We start from the raw sequence: 25,461 nt of genomic DNA on the forward strand, positions 1-25,461 counted from the left end.
CACAGGGAAGTAGGCTCTCAGAATAGTTAATACTCAGAGGAGGTGGGACACTCTATAGCTTATTCATGCCCTCATTATATACCTACATGACTTTTCCTGAAAGTCTCTCAGCAAGGCCCAGGTAAAGGATTTTTTGTTTTGTTTTGTTGTTGTCTTTTAATAGTAGTCTGAGAAGAACACAGGGTGGGGTGGAGAAAGCCACCAGATAAATAATCAGGAGTGGAGAGCCTCAACTCCACCACTGTCTTGACTTATGGGACTTAGAATAAATCACTTTGGTTTACTCATCTGTAAAGTGAGTATAAATAGTTCCAGAAATGCCTCCCACAAAAGATTGTTGTAAGGATTGAATGAAAATAATGTATGCAAAGTGCTTTGAAAAGCATAATAAAGGCTTTGAGGTTTGCCAAAGATCAAATGAGATAATAATGTATTCCAAATGCTTTGAAAAGAATTATAACAATAATGATAATTACACTTAAGATTTTAAGATTTGCAAAGTGCTTTATGTGTGTCATTTGATTTTCACAACCCTTTTGTAAATTTAGTGTTGTTATTGTCTCCGTTTTACAGATAAGGCCTATGGGCCCAAGTTTCTAACAACAAAATCGTCTTGTTTATGGACAGCAACAAGTCCCAAGAAGCAACATAAACTTAGAAAGATGGGAATGACACCTGAGGGAGAAACTCAGAATGAGGACAACATACAGACAACACAGACCAAGATTCTATTAGGCGCTGATGCCCAGGTGACTCAGAGCTCACTGCTGTTGTCAAAGATGGAGGTGTTCTTTGGGCTTACCTCCATTGATCTAAGCTACCTTCAGGAAAATCAGTCCTGGAGTTGTGTATCCAAAATTTAAAAGAGGTCAGGTTGAGAGATTAGTAGAAATTGGGCAGTGCATATGGCTTCGCTCAGACAAGAAATCACATTTAGGTTGTAAACCAAAAACAATACAATTATTTATATAATATATAATATAAGATGATATAACATAATATAATAAATAAGCAAAATTTAATATTTAATATTTATTTATCTACTGCATTCAGAGAGGGTCCAAATGGGAGGCTAGAATTTCCTCTTCTTTACAGTATAGAATCCCTAAATCTCAACTATTTAAAGGAAACTCACAGGTCCTATTGTTTAACCTCGTCTAACTGAGGAAGCACCAACAAAGAGAATTATACAGCCATGTACAATATTACATAGTAAGTGAATTATAGGGCAATAAAGTAAGATACTAGGTGGGGTCCAAAGAAGCAGGTTGTTTCTTGCCTGGGGATATCAGTAGAAATTTCATAGAAGAGGTCACATCTGAGTTAGGTTTGAAAGAATAGGTAGGAAAGTAGGAGAGAAAGGGGATTCCAGATTTAGAGATTATAATGAGGAAAGTCATGGAGTTGAGAGAGAAAAGAGTATGACATAAGCGGGGCAAAGTTGAGCAAAGAATTACCTACTGGAAGACAGACTTACCTAAAGCTATAAGAGAAGTAGACATTCCCTAGTTCCTTTCTGTAGGTTTCTTTGGGATTGATTCTACTCTCTTATATATCTTCATGTTCTTTGCTTTATGGGAGAGTAAGGTAGAGTAAGGAGCAAAGAGAGGAGATGGAAAGGAGGAGTGAGGGAAGATAGAAAAAAAATAGAGGGGTCTAGGTCCATGAGACAGACTCAGTACCTAGAATGCCTAGCAATTAAGTAAATATCAATTAACAATTTATCAAGTGCAAAATGTTCTATAAAGTGCTACCAAGATAAAAGTGGAAAACATTTCCTGCCTTCAGTGAGCTTATATTCTTATATTAACTTGGTCTACTCATGAGCAATTGATATTTTTTCCAGTTGTTTAGATCTGACTTTGTGTGGTAAGTGTCTTGTAATTGTGATCTCTTATAGTTCTTGGGTTTGTCTTGGCAGGTAGGACCCCCATGTATTTTATTTTGTCTACAGTTATTTTAAATAAAATTTCTTTTTCTATCGCTTGATGATGGGCTTTGCAGTGATATATAGAAATGCTGATGATTTGTGTGAGTTTATTTTATAATCTGAAACTTTGATAAAACTATGAATTGTATTGAGTAGGTTTTTGAATGATTTTCTAAGATTCTTTAAGTATATCATCATATCATCTTCAAAGAGTAATAGTTTTATTTCCTCATTGCCTATTCTAATTCCTTTAATTTCTTTTTCTTTTCTTATTACTAAAGCCAACATTTCTAGCACAATGTTGAATAATTGGGCATCTTTGTTTCACATCTGATTTTATTGGGAATGTATCCAGCTTCTCTCCATTACAAATAATCATTACTGTTGGTTTTAGAGAGACACTACTTTATAGTATTATATATAATATATAACATATATATTATATATAAAACATAATATATATAGTATTTCATTATTTTAAGGAAAGATCCTTTTATCCATATGCTCTCTAGTGTTTTTAATAGGGATGGATGCTGTATTTTTTCAAAAGCTTTTTCTGCATCTATTGAGATTATTTTATGATTTCTGGTGCTTTTGTTATTGATGTCTATTATGGTAATAGTTTTCCTGATATTGAATCAATCCTGGTATAAATCCTACTTGGTCATAGTGTATTATCCTGCTTATGAGCTTTGTATTCTACTGGATTCCTTTAGTCCTAGAGTAAATATGAAAGCTCATATGGAATTCAACAACCAGTAAAGAAAACCAGACCCAAAGTCAAAGAGATCGGCTTGAGCAGGTTTTCTATCTCAGCTCTCCAGACTTTAGATTCCATCTAGAAAACAACTCTGACCTTTCCAATACAAAAATGTCCTGATGTAGGATGGGTGGGTGCCATTGGTTTATTTGTATGCTGGAAAATTTTTGTATGAGATCTATAAATGTGAGTAAATCACTGAGTCTCTCTACAAGCATCTGTTTCATCTGTAAAATAGTGCTAACTGAAATAGTTGGTGTAAGCTAAATCATTTGACCAATAAGACTCAGGCTAATACAAAATGTGCAGTGTCAATTCTAAAGTGCAGTATGTGTCATTTATTATAACAGCTTCTTTTAATTATTGGTTTAGAAAAGAGAGGGGTAATGGTAGCCAGTGAAGGAGCTTCATATATCATCTGGCTTAGTGATATCCCTAGGCAATCTTTTTTCCAACGTTCTTCCCAAGGGTAAGGAATCTCCTAGGCATTCATCACTTAGTCAGAGGAAGATGGTCCCATTATAGTTTCATGCAAATGACCCTTTCATCCCATTGTTTCCTCTTAGTTATTGGCACTACAAATGTCAGCCAGAGAAGGTTTGGAACATGCAAACAGAACCAAAGAGAAGATCTCTAAACTCAACCAAGTGATTAGGAAGCAGTGGAATGATATTGAGCTGGTAAAATCCCGGGTAAGTAGCTGATGCTCACTTATATCTTCAGTAAACACTTACTACATGCAAGACTATCTGCCTCAGTTTTCCTCAATTGTAAAATGAGAATAATAATAGCACCTACATCCCAGGGTTGTTGTGAGTAATAAGTGAAATAATAACTCTAAAAGTGTTTAAAACGTTGTTTGGCACATAGTAGGGGTTATTAAATGCAGATGATGATGATGATGATGATGATGATGATGATGATGATAATGAAGATGATGATTATGATGAAATGACTTCCTCAGGGGAAATATCAGCAGGAATAAAATTGTAATCAAGGTTCTCTGACTCCAAATTCAGGTCTCATTCATTCCACTGAGACACAATCACTTCTAGTTCTCCTTACTAAGAAAATGATTTTGAGTAAATCATTTCAATTTCCCTGGGTTACTGTTCCTTCCCTACAAAATGAAGATGTTAGATTATATCCTTTTTAGTTTTTACATTCAATAATTGACATGTCTAGAAATGGGAGAAATGAGTAAAAGTTTTAAAGGTGTTCCTCTGTTTTCAACTTCAGGGGAGAAGTCTTATCTTGTGTTAGGGATGCTTCCTCTTTTGGAGGAGGATGAGGATGTATTTCAGGATAGTGATTAGTGGGAATTACAAAGATCAATCAAAATTTAATGAAGATGAAATAGAGTGGAAAAAGATTTGAGACTTGCCAAAATAACATTTTACTTGCATGAATAATTTCATTCTACCTCATCTTCTCCGGTACATTATCCTTTCTCTCATCTTCATTCTTTCAATTATTTTCATTCTCTCCCTATCTACTGGCTATTGTTAATTGTTAATTAATATTAATATATTATTTTATATTATTAATTATATTATATAATTATATATAATACAAATTTATATATAGTATTATATATAATATATTATATTATGTAATTAATATATTAATATATAAAATATATTAATATAAATATATAATATATTATATATAATTTATATATAATACAAATTATAGATACAAACATCTCTCTCATCCTCAATCCTCACTTGATCCATCCAGTTGATAGCTGTCATAATAGATCTTTTCTTATTTTCATTGAACAGCCCTTGAGAAGTGCCTATTGTCTTTTTTCTTTTTTTATTATAGCTTTTTATTTACAAGATAAGTAATTTTTCAGCATTGACAGTTGCAAATTCTTTTGTTCCAACTTTTTCCTTCCTTCCTCCCACCCCCTCCCCCAGATGGCAGGTTGACCAATACATGTTAAATATGTTAAAGTTAAATACAATATATGTATACATGTCCATACAGTTATTTTGCTGCACAAGAAGAATCAGACTTTGAAACAGTGTACAATTAACCTGTGAAGGAAATCAAAAATGCAGGTAGACAAAAATAGAGGGATTGGGAATTCTATGTAGTGGTTCATAGTCATCTCCCAGAGTTCTTTTCGCTGGGTGTAGCTGGTTCAGTTCATTACTGCTCTATTGGATCTGATTTGGTTCATCTTCATTGTTGAAGAAACCCATTGTCTTTTTAAGTCAATATCTTAACTTTCTGAACCTTGGCACCATTTGGCAAGCTATTTCAGACTATCACTGGGGCATGAGGTGGATGGTGGCAGTGTCAAAGGAGAGAAGAAGGTGTGACCAAGAGATGTTGCAAAGGTAGAATTAGTGGAACTTTACAAAAAATCAGATATGGAGAGGTTGAGAGAGAATTAGTTAAGGATGACACCTCAGTTGCCTCAGTAACTGGGAGGTTGGTGCTACTCTCAATGATAACAGGAAAGTTCAGAAGAGAGAGGGTTAAGATAATGAGTTTTGTTAGGATTCTTACAAGGTGCTAAGTAAGTGGAATTGAGGAGACAGTGGTTAAATCTAGTTTAGCATTGATTTAATCCAACAACAAATAATGGTTTCCTAGTGATATAATGATTGGTGTGTATTCAGCGTACAGCATATAAGCAAGGAGCACCCAGGGCCAGACACACAAGCTCACTAGAAGCTCATTTGGAGGGAGCTAGAGGAAGAAGCTAGAAGAGACAAAAGACTAGCGACAGGAACTCTCGGAATCAAAGAGAGAGATAGGCCTCTGTTAAAGCTAACCAGGCCCCAGGAAAAGAGACAAGACTTTAAAGAAAACATGATCAACCATGATAGCTATGGGTTTAGCTCAAGAAAAAGTGGGGAATGGCCAAAAAGTTGTGGGCATATGCTTGTGATGGAATATGACTGTGCTATAAGAATGATCTTAGAAAAATCATGGAAAGACTAGCATGAAATAATGAAGAGTGAAATGAGAAGAACCAAGAAAACACAAAGAATGTCTTTGGGTGAATAAGTCCTTTTAACTATTATAAATACCCAAATTCGCAATAAAAGACATATGACAAAAGATGCTATGTGTATCCAGAGAAAAAAAAAAACTGATAAATGGAAGTATGTGTAGAATAATTTTGCATATATATGTATGTGTGTGTATCTAATGATAATCATCTCTAAGGAGGAAAGGAAAAAAAGAAATTTACATGATAATTTTATTATATAATTTAAGAGAATAGCAAGTTGTACATAAGAGATTTGCAGTTTCATGTGCAATTTTTTCTATTTATTTATTTTTACTAAATTATACTACATAAATGCTTATTTTATTTTATAAAGTAAAAATAAAATTTAAAAATTAGTGTATGGAGAAGGAGGGAGGAGGAGAAAGCTGATACCTTAATTGAATGTTATCCCTAAGCCCATGGCACATTGGCTTCTGGAAGATTTCCCTCCCTCTCAATCCTCTCCAATTTCTCTTTCTCTAGTGTTGGGAGCTCCAGGACTCCATTAATACCACCAAACGACTTGAGAGGATATCCCTCAATGTCACTTGGAGCAAACTATCTGAGCTGGAAAATGATTTGGAGAAGGCTAAAGAAGATGCTTTCCGGCACCTCAGGAGATTCCAGTTGAGTGCAAATCAAAAGACCACCTATGAGAAGAAAAGAGAAAATGAGCAGAACAGGTGGGGACCCCAATGTTTTATGCTACTTACTCATTTGATTCTCAAAAGTTCTTAAAGGAAATCAGAGAGCAATCCTTAAAAGCAAAACAAAATAAAGAAAAATAAGGCAGCATACATATAATAACTATTCATTCATTGCTCTTGGCTTGGAGAAAAACTATCTTGAGTTTATACTCTTTCTCCACTCCATTTTTTATTACACTGGAAAATCAATCCATTATTAGATTTCTGTACTCTGAGTCAATAGGGAACCTAAAGATTATCTATTCTACCTCCTTTATTTCTAGATTAAAACACTGAGGCCTAAAAAGTTGACAGTCTCTCCCAGTGCCATATAGCATTATTAAATTTCTGTACTCTCAGAACCAAGAGAGAACCTAAAGATCATCATCTATTCCACCCCCTTTATTTGTAGATTAAAACGAGGCCTAAAGAGTTGACAGTCTCTCCCAGTGCCAAAAGGGTAACTTTTCAGCAAGTCAAAGGACATTTGCCTGAACATTAGTTTCCTCAGTTGGGAAGTGAAAGGATTGGACTAGATTGAAAGTCCTTTACATAAGGTCCAGGAACTTTTAAAAATATATTTTTGATAGCTATATTTCAATATAATTGATTTGTTTCGTAATTCTATGTATTTTATTTCATGTGTTTGAAAACATTACTCTGAGAAGATTTCACTAGCTATCCAAAGGGAACAATGGCAGGAAAAAAGGTTAAGGATGAAGTCAAATTCTCTTTGACAGTTTTTGATTTTAGAAAAATGTCCATTAGGCTCATTGCCCAATTTTCTTTGGAATTACTACTCCCTTTCCATTAGGTGTCTGCATCCTGATTTTTTTCTTGGATCAGGGGCTCCTTTTCTGGGAATGACAAAACTTAATTCTCCCTCTGGTTTTCCCACTAGGATGCTCAACTTCTCCCCAATCAACATCTGTAAGTATTGTGTCTGCTCCACACCCTGGGACATGCAGGGGGAAGGGGAAAAGGGGGAGAACCCCCCCCCCAGATCACTGCTCATTTTCCATGTGTGCTTTCTTTCCAGATGCAAATCCCTATGCTGAGGCCTTAGCAGCATTAGAGGCGATGACCGTTGCTGAACCCGAGAACTCTCCTGAAATCAAAGATGACATCACTGCTAGTTCTAAAAGTGAAGATTCTGTTAAAGATTTGGCTGGATCAGAAACATACACGAGTGACTTTGAGGCAGGAGGGACAGAGAAAAGCCAGGAGGAGGAGAGTGTATCTACTTCACTAGAGCAGTCAGAGTATAGTGTTGATAGCACCTTTGGGAGAACTGAAACGAGTAGAAATGACTCCGGGAGCAGAACCAGTGATAGCTCTTCAAAATGTAGTGAATCTAGTGAGAATGAATCAGAAAGTGAAGTTAGTGAAAATTCTTCTGAAGTCAAAATCAGTGATCATGAATTAGAAGATGTTAGAGCCAGTGAGAACCAGAGTCCCTCGGAAGTGAGAATTATGGGGAATAACTTAGGAATTAAAAGCAGTAAGGATTCCCCAGAAATCAAATGCCCTCAGAGTCTCCCAGGAATTAAAAACATTAAGGGTAGCTCTATAAAATGCAATGGGAACACCTGGAGATTCAAAAGTAACAAGATCTCTCCAAGTGCCAAAATTAGCAAAAATGACTCAGGCCTCAAAAATAAGAGCGGCTGCCCAGGAAGCGGATACAGTGAGAACTCTTTGGGAACCAAAATCAGGAGGAGCCCCTCCGGAATCAAAGTCAATGAGAATCTCTCTGAAGTTAAACTAAGTGACAGCCCCCTAGTCAAAATCAATGGGATCCCTTCAAAAACCAAAGTTAATGAGAGCCCCTTGGAAGCCAAAAGTAGTGGAAGTGACTTGGGGGTCAAGAGTTGTAAGGACAGCTCAGTCAAATCCAGTAAGAGTCCTCCAGGAGTCAAATGTGGGAAAGTTAAGGCTGGTGGGAGCCTTTCAGGAGTTAAACACAATGGGAGTCCCCCAGAAACCAAACAAAACGGGAGTGTCTCAGGAGCCAAACAAAATGAGAGCCCCTCGGGTGTTACAAAAACTGGGAATCCTCTAATTGTCAAAGCTGGTGGAAGCCCTGTAAGAACCAAATACAGAGAGAATGTGTCTAGAACCAGAGAGAATGGGTATTCCTTGGGAGGCAGACAAAGTGAGCGGATTTCAGGAGTCAAGCAGAGAGAGAGAGTTTCAGGAGTTAACAGAAATGAATCCTCCTCAGGATCCAAACGCAGGGAGAGGCCTTCAAGGGCCAGAGTTAATGGGAGCTCCTTGGGAGGCAAAATGAACAAGAAGCCCTCTGGAGCCAAAGGCTGTAAAAGCCCCCCTGGAGCCAGAAGTCAGGACAGCTCCTCGGAGGGCAAATCTGGTGGGAGCCTCTCAGAAGTAGTCAGTGGCAACGACTCAGACGCCAAACGCAGCAGCAGCAGCTCCTTGGAAGAGAACACTACAACCAAGACTAACAAGAATAGTGCCATGGGCCCAAGTGTACAAAAGACTCATTCAAAATAAGAGAGGACACAAAGCAAAAATCCCTCGCCTGTCTCTGTTACAAAGTCATTCTTTGTGACTTTCATCAGACCCTTTCCTTTGACAGATTTTTGGTCGTTTCAGCTGAAGCCAGGTAAGAATCTCCTCTATATTCCCCAAATCACTTTATCTCTTGTCCTGCTGCCACAGAGGGTGACATGGCCCCCACCATTCCCCAAGTGTTGGCTCCCCTTAACTTTCCTCGGAGAAGCCTTAGTGCCCTTACCTTGGAACCCTTGTTGCTAAGATGTTCAACTTCCTAGCTAATCCCAGCCCTTCCCTTTGTAGTGAAGACTCATTTTTCCCCTTTAAGAGTAGAAACAAAATTATTCTGCCTCTTCTCCATTACCTTCTACATACACAGAGATTCATAATCTTTCTCTCCCTGTCTTTCACCACCCCTACACACATACATACATACACGCTCACATTCACACTTTCTTTCTTGTCTGTCTCTGTCTCTGTGTGTTTCTCTGTCCTTCATCACCTTTTACACACACACACATTCTCTCTGTCTCTCTCTTTCTCTGTCTCTCTTGTCTCTCTCTTCTGTCTTTGTCTCTGTCTCTCTCTGTGTGTGTCTCTCTGCCTCTTCTCTCTCCTCTCTCTCTCTGTCTCCTCTCTGTCTCTCCTCTCTCTCTCTCTCTCTCTCTCTCTCTCTCTCTCTCTCTCTTTCTCTCTCTCTCTCTCTCTCTCTCATCTCCTCTCTGTCTCTGTCTCGTCTCTCTCTCTCTCTGTCTCTCTCTCTCTCTCTTTGTGTGGTTGTGCGTGTCTCAGTCTTTGTCCTTCAACACCTTTTACACATACACACATACTTACACACAGATTCATACTTTTTCTCTCTTCCTCTGTGTCTTTTTCAGGACCCTTACATACACACATTCACATTTTCTCTCTCTGTCTCCATCTCCTACACACTCACACACACACAGACACATGCACAGACACATATACACACACTCTTTCTTCTTCTCTGTCTCTCTGTTCTTCATCACCACACACACACACACAACACACTCTTTCCCTTTCTTTGTCTTTCACCATCCCTATACACACACACATACACATTCATGCTTTCTCTCTATCTTTGTCTCTGTCTCTTCCTTCTCTTTTCTCCTTTCCCTCCTCTTCTCTCCCAATCTATATCCTTCCCCTTATTTGAAGACTATTTGTTGTTCATTCCCCTCTCAACCCTTTTTCTAAGCTGGATATAGAGAGTTCCCCTAGAGTTTCTTCATGTAATACATTTTTCAAAACACTACCTCATTTGGCTATGGCAATTTCAAAAAACACTAGCCATGAAGCTAAAAAGAAGTATCTTTTAAGGAGATATTTCTCTTTTTCTTTCCCTCAGCTCCACATTCTTTCACTGTCCCCTCCCCCAAGAGTAAAAAGGCTTGTCTATACTGGGGCAGAGTTGTTCATCACAGGTGCCAATTAAAGAAGAAAAGTCACGGATAATTTAAAAAGGAAAGAAAAATCAAAGGATTGATCACCAAATAAATAAAAACTTTTAATGATTAACAAACCCTCCCCTTTTGGCTCTGGGATATCAGAGACATCCCACCGCATGGCACTAGCTCCCCTCAGCTCCTCCCAAATTGATTGTACTGCCACTGATCCTGAAAGCCAATTATAAAGGAAGGAGGCATAGTCTCTTTGCAACCATGGGAAATCCATGGACTATTGATCATGGAAATTTGATTCCTTGGAAATTCATAAAAGGAAAGTTTGGGTTCTTGTTTCTCTTCTGAACTTTACAGCTATATGAACAGCAGTAAAGGTAAAAGGAAGGGGGAGGTAGGGAAGGATGGGCAGATGCAAGTTGAGGCAGGTTTGAGAAAAACTCAAGCATGGATGGCATGCTCTCAGAAGCCAGGAGGACCATGGAGTTCTCTTTGCACACAATGGAGTCACGTCTTAGCCCAGCCCCAGAAGTCTCCCTTGAAGAAAATAATTTGTGGTGGTTTATCATGGGGAATGAATTGTGCTGACTAGGGGTGAGAAAGCAGTTTACTGCTTACTGAGTTGGTATGAGGGGGCGCTGGGTACAGGGAGGATGAATGCTTGGATACTAGATCGATGAGTGGACACGGAGCTATGAATAGACATTTCTCAAAAAAGGGAAGGTGAGAAAGAAACCAAGAATCCTGGGCTTGAATGCAGTTGGGGAGAAGAGTCTTTTCCATGTCGTCTGTCTCCCCCCACCTTCCACAAGAACGTATGTTCCTTGAGAGCTGGGATCCTTTGTCTTTGTATGGTCAGCAACTTATTGCCGTACCTGAAACAGGGAAGATATTGAATAAATATTGACTGATCAATTGATTAAAACTTTTTACTAATTATATAATACCTTGGTACTCCCCCCAATTCAACAAGCTTTCATGTCACTACTACATCATGGGCACTGTGTTAGGTGCTAGAGATGGAGAGAAGCAATGCAGCCCTATCCTTGAGGATCTTACAATCTACTGGAAAGAAACAATGGGTACACAAATAAGTAAAATGAACATGTGCAGAACAGAAAATAGGAAAACCCTCATACAAGAGGCATATGAGCTAAGTCTTGAAAGAAGCTTAGCCTAGGGATATCTCTGCCTTCTGGGTTCTGTCCATGTTTTCCCATTCTCCATTGTAGTGGAAGGTTTCCTCTTTTCATTCCTGGTAGGTAGAGTTGCTAACATTAATTCTGACCATCTACTGGTTGTCCACTTGCTACATGAATCCTATCTACTCATCAGCTGTTTGGTCATGGGAAGTTTACTTAACTCTCCTTGTGGCAGTTTCCCCCTATGTAAGATGAATGTATTGGGCTATAGATACCTTCAGGGATCCCTTTCAGTTCTTAATCCTAGGATTCCAAGAACTTGTCTGGGAACTAGAATGGTATAATGGGGAGAGCACTAGATTTGAAGTCAGGGAATCTTATTTTACTGGAGACCTGTGAATGGAATGGAAAAGTATTTACCAATTGTGGAAGTGATACAAATAAAGGATAAAGGCAATCCCTTATTTATAAATGGGGGACATGACATTTAGGAGGGACCAAAGTCCAAAGCACCTTGGGAAACCATGGCAGTAGATCCAAAGGTTATAGACTGGACCTTTGGGATATTCCAGAAAGATGCACAGGGGCTAGATACTAATCCAGTAGATGATGGCTATCATGCCTAGTGGAAACTGGGTAAGTGACAAAGTCTCCAGCTTCCACTTTGTGGCACCTTGCAGTGATCAGTTTTCAAGATGCAATGGGGAAGAGAAGGTTCCCTGTGGCCCCAATCATGACTGGCAGAGATAAGTTGAAACTTTAGATAAATCACTTAGTTTTCTTATCAGAGAAAACAATCATGCTTTCCCTGTCAACGTCAGTTTTGTGAAGATCAGATGAAATATGTAGTTTTGTAATACAAATAATGCTTGATTAATCTCTCACTAGATTGTAGAACCCCAGAAAGCAAAGAATGTAAACTTTTACAATTCTCTCTACACAGTTCCTTGGACAAAACAAAAAAAGGCTTTGTAAGATATTAATCATAACTCAGATATATAAACAGTTCTGTGAGGCATATAGTACAATTTTCTTTTTATATAGATGACATGTAGTGTCCAAAGTGTTTAATTTGATCACAGCTACATAGCCCAGATATCTGGTCTAAACCAGACTGAGGATGATTATGAGGATGATTAGAAGTGGGTTTTATAATGTACCATTTTGTTCCTCCACCCAGAGATACCACTGCTCCCATCACAGAAAGAGCTGCTATTTTGTGGCTCAGCTGCTCTTAGATTCCTTCAGTATGAGGCACAATTGTTCCCTTGAAAAAGTACTTGTGAAAACAGATGCCAGAAAATGACTCACAAGATGGATTTATCCTCAAGGAATGAACGTGCAGGCTGAAGCATTGATGGATCTTTCCACTGATGCTTTTTCGAGTTCTAACTTTGATGAGGGTCTCTGGGCAAGAACAGACAGGCTAAAGTTTGGCTAGGGACCAAGTCCTGGAGGTGGGAATCTTTGGAGATCCAGAGAGGGAGGGTCTGGAAACTTGGAAGGAGTCCAGGCAAAGCCAAGGATACAAGAGGTAGAAAAAAGAGCCCTGAGGAAGGAAACTGGGAGGGTTGAGAAAGGTGGTGCCAAGGAGAAGAGAACTAATTTAAGTGGCTTTTATTTTGAAAGGTTTATTCTAGTAGAGATCCTGTGTTATCGAAACCTTTGTATTAATCTCAGTACCCATCACCCACCCTGTATACAGTAGGGACTTAATATCCAGTTCTCTAGCTTAATTGACTAAAAATGACTGCAATACAGCTCTGCTGGATGCATCAGTAATAAATAGCTGGAAAAAATTGTAAAACTAAGGAAAGACTTTCAGTGAGAAGACCTGTTAGAAAGTGACAAGGAATATTGAGGAGTGGTCGAATAATCAATGGATTTGGAGACAAGACCTGGATTAGTGTCTGGATTCTGCCTTTTAATTTCTGGGGACCTTTTTCTCTAAACCTCAATCTTCTCATCAGAACAGTGGGTATGATAAGTACAGGGGTAGCTAAGTGGCACCATGGAGGACTCTGGAGTAAGGAAGACTCAACTTTAGATTAGGGCTCAGGCAACTTAATAATTGTGTGACTTTATATAAATCACTTAATCTCAGTTTCCTACTTCCTCCTATCCACCTTTCAGGGTAGTTGTATCAAAGGATACTCATAAAGTGCTTGTTACATAGTAAACACCATATAAATGTTATCATAAATATGATCAACATTATTATACTGTGTAACACTTAAAGTGACATAGAAATAACTTTTAACGATCACCATCAACACGGACTGGCCCTAATCCTATTTGAGACAGCCAGTGGCTGGGATTCATTCCTTCTCTTTTCAGTGTTCTAATTCAAAGCCTAGTTCAGATGCCCTCCTCCTACACGGACCCTTCTCTGATCCCCACCTCAGCCAGCTGCAAATGTTCTTTCCCTCCAGTATTTCCAGTGCCCACCATCTGGATCTCTACTCTGCTGCCATCACATTCTACTTTGTCTTAATAGTTTTTCCCAGCAAACCTCCTCCATACCTGAACACATACTGAGGAGAGCAATGGCTTCTTAAGGCCAGGATATTTGCTCAGCATTTTGGGTGCTCCCAGTCCCTCTTAAGAGTACCTTGCACATAGTAGGTGATTAATGTTTACTGAATTAGGAAAATGGCCAGGTGATTTCCTGGCACCCATGACTAATGGCAAGCCCCTTCTTGCCTTTCCTCTGATGGGGGTTGTTTATGTAGGAGGGTGGGCGAGGGGAGACAAGTTCCTACAAAATGCATGTCCCTGGATTGCTTTAAATGTTCTTTGCCAAGCTTCTCTGAAGAAATAAAAGGGGATGCCTGAGTGCCCTGCTTCAGTCTCTTGGGTCTCCTTTCAGATTACTGCTCCTGTCTCCTCTGCCAGACCTGATGTGCCAGACCATGGTTGTTTGGAATGCAGCTGCTCTGGGGTTGGTGAAAAGAAGGTGACAGAGCCCCAGGACTCTGTGGATTCTGGCCACCCTGAAGGCAGTGTCCTTATACAGTATATGTTGGGACAAGGCACATCTTTCTCAACCAGGAGACCTTGGAATGGTGTTGAGACTCCTCCTGTCTGAGGGTGTCAGCTTTGGTCCAGTGGATGGGTTAGAGATACAAGGAGGCATTTTTTTCTCTATTCCCCTTCCCTCACCCAAACAGGATTCCTTTCATCACAATAGTCAGATCTTGCTCTACAGGAAAATGGACTTCCAGATGGAAAGGGTGGGGACAGAGATCAAGACCCTCAATAAGTATACCTGTCTTGGACGGTGAGAGGATGTCTTTGGAGAGTTACCCTGCTTGGTATACAGTGATTGGTGAAGGGGGGTGGGAGGGAGGGATGAGGAGTGGGTGAGAAAGAGGAAGAAGGAAACACCGAAATGAGTAGATCTAGACTTTGTCCACAAGAAGGTTCCCAGTCTGATGTGGGAAACCAGTTATACAAATGGGACATAGAACAAAACAAAGGGGTAGAATTAGGACATTAAAGAGCTGGTTGTTAAATAAAACTTTCTCAACTTCTGTTAGATATCCGTACTGGAAGGGGAGAATGTGAGAACAAATTCATGGGAGAGTCTGTGTAGTGGACTCTTGAAAGGGGTTTAGAAGTACAAGAGCTTCTGATCCTTGGTCACAGACCTTACCACCAAAATGCAGAAAACAAACAGCTAGATTTACAGATATGAAAAGACCAAAGTGTTTAATCCTTGAAAGATCTGGGATTTCATTCTATTCCCTTACCAATGTACTTATCAACTCCTTCTACACTTAGTAGACAAGTCTAAAAGTAAACAACTTGTACTTAAGTTAGGTGATGCAACATACTGCTAGAACATGAACCTGAAAGTGTCAGTTCAAATCTAGCCTGAGATACTTACTGAGTGACTCCGAGAAAATAACTCCATCACTGTTTGCCTCAGTTTCCTCATCTATAAAATGGAGATGATTATAACTACCTCCCAAGAATGTTGCAAGAATAAAATGAGAATATTTATAAAGCACTTTACAAACACTAAAGAACCATATAAATGCTAGTTATTATTATTATTATTAACCATGCAGCCAATCTGGTAGTGTTTCTGACCATAGCAAGGCTGACTTTTGAACAAGACACACAGAGTCTATCAGCAGGTTCATACTGAAAGAATTCTCTGCTTGGTGGGACATGTCACAGCATGAAATCTTTTGGCAACAGAGAATAAGCCAAGGAAACTTTAAAGCACTAATAGCAAAGATAGGAGGAGTATTACTTTAGAATACAGAGATGGTCACAAAGCATAAGAACAAATTCAGAAGAATACAGTGTAGATAACAGCAGCTTGGGAGCTATTAGTCATGAAAGTCTTCCTGCAGGAGGTGAGTTTGGAGCCAAATGTTAAAGGAAAGGAAGTGAGATCTGTCACAAGCAGGGGTCTGGGAATTGGGGAAAGGGCAGCTTTGAGGTGAGGAGGGAATAAATAGCTTAGGTGAGGATTCAGGAGCAGGAATGAACAAATCTCTTTTCCATCCACTCTGTGGCTTAGGTCCTCAATGGTTCTTAGTTTCTGTATCATGTGGGAATATTATTTTGGGTCAGTAGTGGAGTGAGGAGGAAGAAAGAGGAAAAGGAATATTAGTAGCAAGGAAGGGGAGAAGTTATGAGCTTAGAGAAGATCAGCACGAAGTCACCAGAGAAGAGATTAGTGGAAACAGACAATAAAAGAACCATCTATCTCCATTCTTCCTAGAAGGACTGAAGCTAAACATCTTAATGCTATTAAAATTGAAGGATTATTCTGGAAAGCAATTTGGAACTGTGCCCAAAGGGCTATCAAACTGTTCATACCCTTTGATTTAGCAGCATCTCTACAGGGTCTGTATCCCAAAGAGATCATAAAAAAGGAAAAAGGACACACATAAGCAAAGTGTTTGTGGCAGCCCTTTTTGTAGTGGCAAGGAACTGGAAACTGGCTGCCCATCAGTTGGAGAATGGCTGAATGAGTTATGATATATGAATGATATGGAATATTATTGTCCTATAAGAAAGGACCAAGGGGATGATTTCAGAGAAGTCTGGAGACTTACATGTACTGATGCTAAATGAAGTGAGTAGAACCAAGAGAACATAACATAGCAATAACAAGATTATGTGATGATCAACTCTGGCGGACATGACTTTTTTCAACAATGAAGTGATTCAGGCCAATTCCAATAAACTTGAGATGGAGTTGAATATAATTGTTTGAAAGCTGGAGCACTTTGTTATGGGTTATTAAATTGGAACATCCCAATTTTCCCCACATTGATGCAAGCATCATCCCTTTTATAACAGAATGACACAGTCTATGTGGTTCTGTATAGTTACACAGCATTTTATAGTCAATATCTGAATTCATGCTTACAACAATCTTGGCAGGGAACTAATGTAAGGGTCCCATTTTACATATGAGTCTCAATGAGGTTTCTGAAGTTACAAAATCAATAGGCTAAAATCAAAGTTGGCTTTTCTTCACACCAAATCAGATCCTCCTTCATGAAGCCAGATGATCCTGAGTGATTGATGACAGTTCAAATTGCCAAATAGTTTATGGGATCATTAATATCTTCCAAACCAGTTGCACTTAGGTTTGTGTAGAAAACTGTAAGAATCAAAACAAACAAACAAATAGAAAGCTAGATAAATAAATAAACAAACAAATAAATAAATAAAAGAGGGCAGAAAATGAGAAAGATTGGAGAACACAATCATAAAGCCTTCCTTCATTCTATCCATCTTTCACCACATCCTCCCTTGAACCTCATATAAGTGGATAGATAGACTTGGACCCAGAACTCAGACAGTTGTTGGTGATTCTGGGCAAATAACTTAGTCTTTTCTGTCTCTGTGGTCTCCTCTGTAAAATGGGGATAATAATGGTATCTACTTCCCAGGATGGATGTTGAGAACAAATGAGATAATGATTGTAAAACACTTTTCATAGTGCTGGGCACAGAGTGGACACTTTGTAAATGTTAGTTATTATTATCATTATTTTGCAGCCTCCTGTTGCATTTATTATGGAAAACTATGAATAAATCATGGTTATAGTTCGTATTTATGTTTATGTATAATTTTTGTTTTAGTATGTGCATATATACAATATTGTTATAGTTTGTGTTTATGTTTTGTCCTCTTAGTAAACTGTAAACACCAATATAGGAACTCTCTCTGAACTTTTTGTCTCCCTTAGCATCTAGCACAGGCTTTTTCATACTGTAGGCACTTAATTAATGTTGGCAAAATAAACTGAATGAAAGGTACACTAAGATTTCTTACATTTCTACTGTTATCCCTTCCTTTCATTAAGATGGTTGATTGATAGTTGATAGAATAGGACACAGACAACAACAAAGACCAGCTGAGAGGTCTTTGACACCCCCAACCCCTGAACTTCATTAATGCTCCATTTACCTGATCCATTATGAGCTTGTTTTGACATTTCCCACTCCCATGCTCTGCTGGAGTCACCTACCTCTCTATCTCTAGCATGCCTGCTGAAATTCTACTCATTCTTCAAAGACCAGCTCAGGTGCCACCTCCCTCATGAACCCCCTCAGGTTCTTATTCTAAATTGTCATTCTACCACTCCCTTCCTAGATGGTGGTAAACTACTTGAGGAAGCTGGTCTTTGTGTATTTTGCCCAGCACTTAACACAGTCTTAGAATGGAGAATTCTTCAACAAGTGGCTGTTGAATGGAAGTGGATGAAAAATAGAATAGATTGCCTCAACGGAGGCAGAATAGGGTGGGGAGAGGGCAAAGAGAAGGGAGAAGGTGGTCAGGATGGGAAAGGAGGTTCATCCTTTCTTGAAGAGATTTTAAACATGTATGACTGACTCCCTCCAGGGTATGTCATAGTGAGCATTCCTTTCCAGTAAGGGTTGGATTGTAGGGTCCTTGCAATCTGGGGTATATCGAAGCCAGCTTGGAGTCAATTGCTAAATTTCTTTTTTTTCCCTAAATTTATTTATTTGAAGAAACAGCAAAAAGAAAAACAGAAAAACAATACAAAACAAAAATGAAGCAAAACAAAAGAAAACATGATCATGTACGCAGCAGAACATCAGGGAGGATTCAAAATATATAACAACAAATACCAATTTAAGAAAGTATATATAATAGTAGAAAAATTATATTCGTGAGTGTCCATCTTTTCTTTATTTCCTTGTAAATTCTTTTGTTCTCTGCTGCTTATCTGATTTTATTCTTTTTTTCCCCCTTTCAATCCCTCCTACTCTTAAGCTATAGTTAAGAAAGGATATATTTATAATACATATATAGATGTATACACGCACTTACACAAACACACACACAGTATCTCCCTTTCATCTCCCCACCATCCCCAAACAAGCTACAATTAAGAAAAGATATATTTATGTATACATGTGTAGATTTATACATATGCACACACACACACATACCCCACAAACACAGGCCTTTCCTATCCCTGCTGACTCTTTCATTAAATTCTGCTCCATAATTTGGCTTAATAGTACTTAACTTTACCCCCACCCAGAGATCCCTCCCTTGCCTTCTTCCCTCACAATCCCTCTGCCTATCCCCACTTATTTCTTTATAAATTTGGAGGCTGCTATACCCTTCATAGTATATATGTAGTGCTGCCTATTGAATCCATTCCTGAATGTCCTGCTGAGCAGCATTAAGGTAAGGCCATTGTGAAGGACATAGCCTGCTCCATTCACACTATCCTCAGTGGCCAAGCCCTGGGGACCTAGGATCTTTGAAAGGGAGTGCACAGTTCTGAAAACACCCATCTCCTCACCTCCTCTCCCTACACCTCTTTGCCTCTAAGCATCCATTTGAGTCTCTCAAGAAGGTAGGGTGGGAAGGGAAAAGATCTTCCCCTCCTCTGCCTTGCCCAACCTCTTGCAGACTGAGAAAGGATTGGGGGGGAATGGAACTTTTCCCTGAACAGAATAGGTACCTTCTTCACTTGAGCTATTTCTCACCCTCTAGTCAGGGTGGAAATGGAAAATGAAGGACTTTTTAGAGACTTTTAAAAAAAAAAATCTCTAATATCTGAAAAAATTGTTAAATTTTCAGTGTGAACATTTACATCTCAGAAATCCTAAAACACTACTAGTTAGGGTTTGAATGATTTTTTTCATTGATTATCTAGACTTGAAAAAGTGATAGAATAAATGTTAATAATGCTAAAAGTGTATTCTGTGTACTTTCCCCCTGGAAAGTTCATTGTTACATTTAGCAGCATTATAGTTGCTTATAACTGTTAAATTCTTTGAATCTGTATAAAATGACCATCTATCAAGGAATACAAATTCTGATAGTGTGTGTGTGTGTGTGTGTGTGTGTGTGTGTGTGTGTAGTACAGAAGGGAAAGGGAGCCATAGTTTTGAGGCTGGGATTCTTTTAGGGTAGCCCTTGTGGAACAATGAAATTTTAAAACTTGGCCCTAGTTCAGGAGCTAAGCACCAGAGGATGGAGACAGGGATTTTCTAAGGACCAACATAGAAGGGAGTATTGGCTCCCAGGAATCCACAGACTGCCACTGACTGAGAAAACCCGTGTCTCCTCTGCCTTTTCATTGCCTTGGCTGCCTTGGCTGCCTGGGTCACAGATCTGTTATATCTTAAATTCATCCTCCCTCCTGCTCTCTCTAACAACTGTAATTTGACTTCCTAAATATCCACTTGTGGTTTCCAGAAACCCAGATCATATAATTATGAGAATTCATTACTTCCTTGCCTTTCAGTCAGGTGTCCAAGCAGGTTCATGTTCAGAGCTCCCAAAGCTGTCAAGCAATGCATTTGCCTGTCTCTGTCCTGACTTTTCAGTACTGGACACTAGATGAAGGCTCTAGAGTAGGGGAGGGAGGGCAGGGTTTGTGAAGAGTAAACATAGATTCTCCTTCAGAGAGCTCCTGGTCTCATGGAGACAGGACAGAAAAACATACTCTGAGGTAATGATGTAGGGATGATAACAACTACAGAAAACTCGGAATCATCTTTAGGAGGTTAATCATGGGAGTTCCCTGATCAAATTGATGGTGATACAAGGTTGTGAGTGCTTGGAACTTTTAAAAAATTCTGAACTCAAGAAATAAAATAAGCATTTTCATAACAAAATGGAATAAAAAAGGAATATAAGGAATATACATACATATGCATGTGAAATAGAATAGAATAGAAATAAAAATAGAAAGAGGAATATATAAATTTATCATATAATATGATAGACTATAATAACTGATACAACATAATATGTCATGTCACAATATTTATTATATCATATTTATTATGTGTCGTCTATCATGTTATATCATGGTTAAATAATGTTATGTTTATTATATTATTTGGCATTGATACTCCCTTTCACAACTCCTAGAAGATGCCTTTATTACTGATGGGAGATAGTTTCAAGAAGAATTAGAGGATTCTATTGTGGAGTGACCTCATGTGGGAAGAATCATTCCTTTGAGTTGGCCCATTGATGAAGGTATTGAACAGAGTTCCTTTCAGACCTTGAGCAGCAACATTTTTCATGGAAAGGCTAGGAATTCACTGAATGTTTAGCAGAACAATTTTACCTCTTGTATGTAGACTTCTTCTTTATTCTTTTCTTGTCTACTTATTTACATGAGCAAATGGGAGAAATTCCTATGTAAAACTTGGGAGAACTCAGAATATCAGAACAGTTTAAGGCCAGTTGAGATGTAAATGTAGGAAGTGTATTGGTTGGTTATCAAAAACCCAGCGCTATAAAAGCTAAAAGTATTGAAAAATAAAATAAAATCCAAAGACTGAGGACAATGGTTTCCAGGGGTGAAATGACTATGTTGCAAAATGGCTTTGTACATGGTGCCGAGAATTTGCTCAAGCTATGCAAAATGGAAGGGTATTTGGTTCTTCTAAAAAAACTAAAGGGGCAAAGCAAGGAAATAGTGGGCCATTAGAGACTGTAAAACCAAGGGGAAGGGGAAGAATGCAAGGAGAGCAACCCAGGAATACCAGAAGTCTGATTTTCCTCTTCTTAGTGGGACCTAGAAGTCTTGATCTCATATGTTCCTCTTATATATGTCTTTCCAGTTGTGTTCTTTCTGTGCATCTACTCTCCCTACTATGAGAAATGATTATTTCTCTCTGACATAACTAATTATCACATTAGGGCTAAGGATTTTCCCTTTTTTTTAAAACTTCCTGATTAATAAATCAACCAGTGTGGGAAACCTCACTCAACGAAGTACCCAAGCCAAAATCTAATCAAAGACAGTAAGAGAAACTAAGTTTGGCCTAATAGGTTCATTCCTGCCCATTGTGTTTGCTCAGACAGGTGTGGAAAAATGTGGATCCTCCCTTTTTTGTCAGACAGATAAATAAGTCTCTTTCACCAAGATTTCAGTAAAACAAGTCATTGCTTCTAGACTCTCACTTTAATATAGTCCACCTTCTCATTGTAATGTTCATTTTCTCATTAAGTATGAACCAATCAGAGTTGATTGACACTCTCAGGAACACCTACTTTGGAAGGACATATAAGCTATGAGTCTCCTGCCATACTCTAAGAAAGTGTCAAATGATTGGTTTTTTTTCTAATAAACATGCTGACCTTATTAATAACATGATTAAATTACCCAGAAATTATGTTTCTTGAATCTTATCATGCTGTTGATAGTGCATAGCAAATTCAAGTTTAGCACAAGGTCAGAATAGGAAGTATTGATTCAAGAAAGTAAGTGTAAGGCTGAATTAAGATAGGCAAAGTGTCAAAAATAAAAGAATGGGAACCTAGTTAATTGTACTCTATTCTGGTCAGACCACATCACATTTAGGAATGACATTGCTAAACTAGAGAGCATCTGGTGGAAACCAATCCATGAGAAGATCAGAAGAAATACCTGGAGGTGTTTAACCTGGATAAGAGGCTTGGAGTTTGGGGGAGGAGAACAATAGCTGTCAAGTCTATGAAGGCCTGTCATATAGCAGAGGGATTAGATTTGTTTTGACTTGGCCTGGAAACTAGAAGTAGGAGGAAGTTGCAAAGTTGCAGGTTTTGTCTTGATGTAAAATTCTCAATAATCTAGAACTGTCTACAGATTGAATTGAACACCCCCAGAATTGGCGGGATCTTCCCCTTTAGAGGTCTTTAAGCATTGGATGGATGACCATTTGTCAGAAATGTTGTAGAGGGAAATTCCTCCTTGGGGATCTGTTAGGTTGTATAGCCTCTGGGGTTTTTTTTAACTATGATTTTGTGATTTTGTATACATTAGGAAAACATCAAGGACAAATCCAGAAAGACATCAAGGGAGGCAAGCCAGAAAGGAAGGCTATCACTAGGATTTGGGGAAAGGGTTGGAAAGAAAGCTCCTCACCCTACTCAGGCTGAGTTATAGGAGAATAAGCAAAAAGGAGGTGGGAAGATGGAATCAACAATTCCCTATTCATCTCCTCATCTCTTATCCCGGTCTTTCTCTTCTGCCCCATGTTCTCTGCCCAGTTGCTTTGTGTCAATGAGGTTCCAGAAATTGCATTAAGGACGTAAAATTGTAAATTGGAAAAATAGATTGCTTCCAGTGAGACAAAGGCCCATTTTGTTAACTGTCCCAGGAGATAGTCTTTACAAAATATCGGAGGTAGGGGAGGAAATGGTATGGGAAGAACGGGGAGCAAAATGGTTTATTTGGAGTAGAACTGAGAAGGTAATTAAATGGGAGAGAGGAGGCTTTGAAACTGAATTTCTTGATTGATTCTTCTTGAAAGAGAGATATCAAGAAAGGTTAAATCAATTGTGGGAGACTACCAGCTCCTCTGACCATCTTACATCAAAAGAAATGTCAAATACAAAGAGACATGGAGAAAAATATGAAGTGATTCAGAACAAAAAAAGCAAAACAAAAGCAGCAACATACACAGTCATTATCACTAAGAAAATAAGAAAAATGAACGGAATAAAAATGGTTCAGAAGGGAAAGGAGAACCAAGAGGGCCACTTGGTATTCATTCGGTAAGATTAGTACTTATACATATCTGTGTATGTCAATGTCTGCGATACATATGTGTACATAGATGTAAATGTGTTACAAACACAACCACACATGCTGAAGTTCCAGTATCAGTGGACAGAGGACCAGCCACCATCTCCTAGGGCTCAGGTCCCACCCTTGACACACATTAACTCTCTAGACTTTGATGAATCATTTTCCTTCTCTTAGAGCTCTAGTCAGCCACCAAATGATCTAAACTGCAGAGAAGATACTGACTTATATTGGTAGACAGAGTTTTCTCAGTCAGGAGCTTCCTGTATCAAAGCAATGCAAGACAAATCCCTGCTTACTTGTCTGTCTTTCTCTATTACCCATCATCAATTTATATCTGTTTTTTTAAATCATTTATCTTCTATCTCTCTTTCTATCCATTTGACTCATATTTATGCAGCTATACACAAAAAACATATGTGTGTATTAATATGCACATATACACAATTGTGTAGATATAAAAATACACATACACCCACACACATATATGTATATATACACATGTTTATTATGCATATATATGTATACAATGCACACACATACTATTTATATGTATAGTATAGTATAATAGTATATATATGAGTGTATATATAAGCATGCATATATAAGTACACAATGAACATATATATTATTTATATGCATAATATAATATATATGAGTATATTATATATGATATACACTCTTATGTTTTATATATAATATATAAAACATAAGAGTGTATATCTTATATATAATATAGCATCATTATATATACATATATATGTGATATAACGCATGCACACACACACATACCACCACACCATTTGTTGTAAAAGGATTTTGTCCATAATCCTGGAAATTTGCTCAAGAAATGGTAAACCTCCGGAACAAGACTCCAAAGTTGCAAAACAGAAGGGGCTTCTACTAGTCCTAAGGAAGGCTTTCGGATTCTTCTAAAATAGCTGACCAATGAAGCAGTGTCTGACAGAGTCCACTAGATATTCTGAGACTGAAGGTCAAGGAAAACAATACAAGGAGCGCCAGAAGTCTCATTTTCCTCTTCCCGGTGGGGTCTGGATGCCCCAACCTCATGCTTTCCTTATAGGTATGTATGTATGTCTATAGTTTTAAAAACACACATATATACATATATACAATATACATACATGCATACATATATACACACAATACATATACATGCATGTATGCACATGTGGAAACATAAAGTAAATCTGTGATTTTACTGATACAGGGGGATTTCTAGTGAGGAGCTTTCTGTGCTAAGGTTGGTTAGCACATCCTTCTTCAAGTCTTAGATAATCATCTGAGGGAATTGGAGGGGAGTGGACTAGGGTGGGACGTGACTCCCTGAGGATCACATAGACAGTATGTATCAGCAGAAAGACCAGAATCCAGATATACCCGACTCCTGATATGTGCTTTATACATGCATATACATGTATTTTAAAATAAATTAAAATGTAAAAAAAAAAGCAGGAGCATCTTTATATGATTAATTCCCTCTATGGTCCAAAGGCACTAGGTGACATTTTCAGGTACCTCTGCTGCTCCTTAGTCTGACCCTAGGGCATCTGGGCATGTGTGGAATGTTTGCAGGGTGTGGGGTAGTGCTTAGCAGCAAGGTACTCCCTTTGGAGTATTTCCTAGAAAGATCAATTTCTTCTATTCTGCAAACCTCTGGGGTCATTCATCTTACTTCATAGACCTTCTCAGGTCTAAACTCAAATGACTCTTTTCTATTATAGATATGAAAATCAAATGACGAAACAGACAAGGGAAGAAAATAAGCTTGTAATGCTCAAGTGGGATCCTTCATTGGTACACGTACAATCAACACTTCCTTCTACACTGAAGAAAGGAAAAACAGTCTTTTGTCATCCTTCAGTTATTATCTTTCAGACTCAAGGAATATCCTGGTGATAGTAGAAAGAGAATGTATTGCCTTTTAT

The 25,461-nt window shown here is 38.4% G+C and overlaps 1 protein-coding gene across 2 annotated transcripts; it reads left to right on the forward strand.

Annotated features, from left to right (window-relative positions):
• On the forward strand, window positions 1–25,461 carry LOC100916579 (neurofilament medium polypeptide-like). 2 transcript variants are annotated; one of them, XM_031937827.1, is made up of 7 exons: window positions 1–121; window positions 574–749; window positions 3,257–3,382; window positions 6,184–6,383; window positions 7,288–7,316; window positions 7,426–9,012; window positions 25,258–25,461. In XM_031937827.1, exons 2-6 carry the CDS (start codon window positions 663–665, stop codon window positions 8,898–8,900), a joined length of 1,917 nt encoding a protein of 638 aa, XP_031793687.1. In that variant the 5' UTR covers window positions 1–121; window positions 574–662; the 3' UTR covers window positions 8,901–9,012; window positions 25,258–25,461. The 2 variants fall into 2 exon arrangements, with proteins under 2 accessions (XP_031793687.1, XP_031793686.1); XM_031937826.1 differs by lacking the exon at window positions 25,258–25,461 and adding an exon at window positions 10,273–10,460.

The sequence above is a fragment of the Sarcophilus harrisii genome, chromosome 5 (assembly GCF_902635505.1).
Source record: "Sarcophilus harrisii chromosome 5, mSarHar1.11, whole genome shotgun sequence".
Taxonomy (NCBI): domain Eukaryota; kingdom Metazoa; phylum Chordata; class Mammalia; order Dasyuromorphia; family Dasyuridae; genus Sarcophilus; species Sarcophilus harrisii.

What these genes read in the sequence shown, in the direction of transcription:
- LOC100916579 (XM_031937827.1), top strand. Translation starts at nt 663, where the DNA reads ATGGGAATGACACCTGAGGGAGAAACTCAGAATGAGGACAACATACAG. An exon ending in TATTAGGCGCTGATGCCCAG is followed by an intron (nt 750 to 3,256) that starts GTGACTCAGAGC and finishes GTTTCCTCTTAG; the next exon opens with TTATTGGCACTACAAATGTC. An exon ending in TTGAGCTGGTAAAATCCCGG is followed by an intron (nt 3,383 to 6,183) that starts GTAAGTAGCTGA and finishes CTCTTTCTCTAG; the next exon opens with TGTTGGGAGCTCCAGGACTC.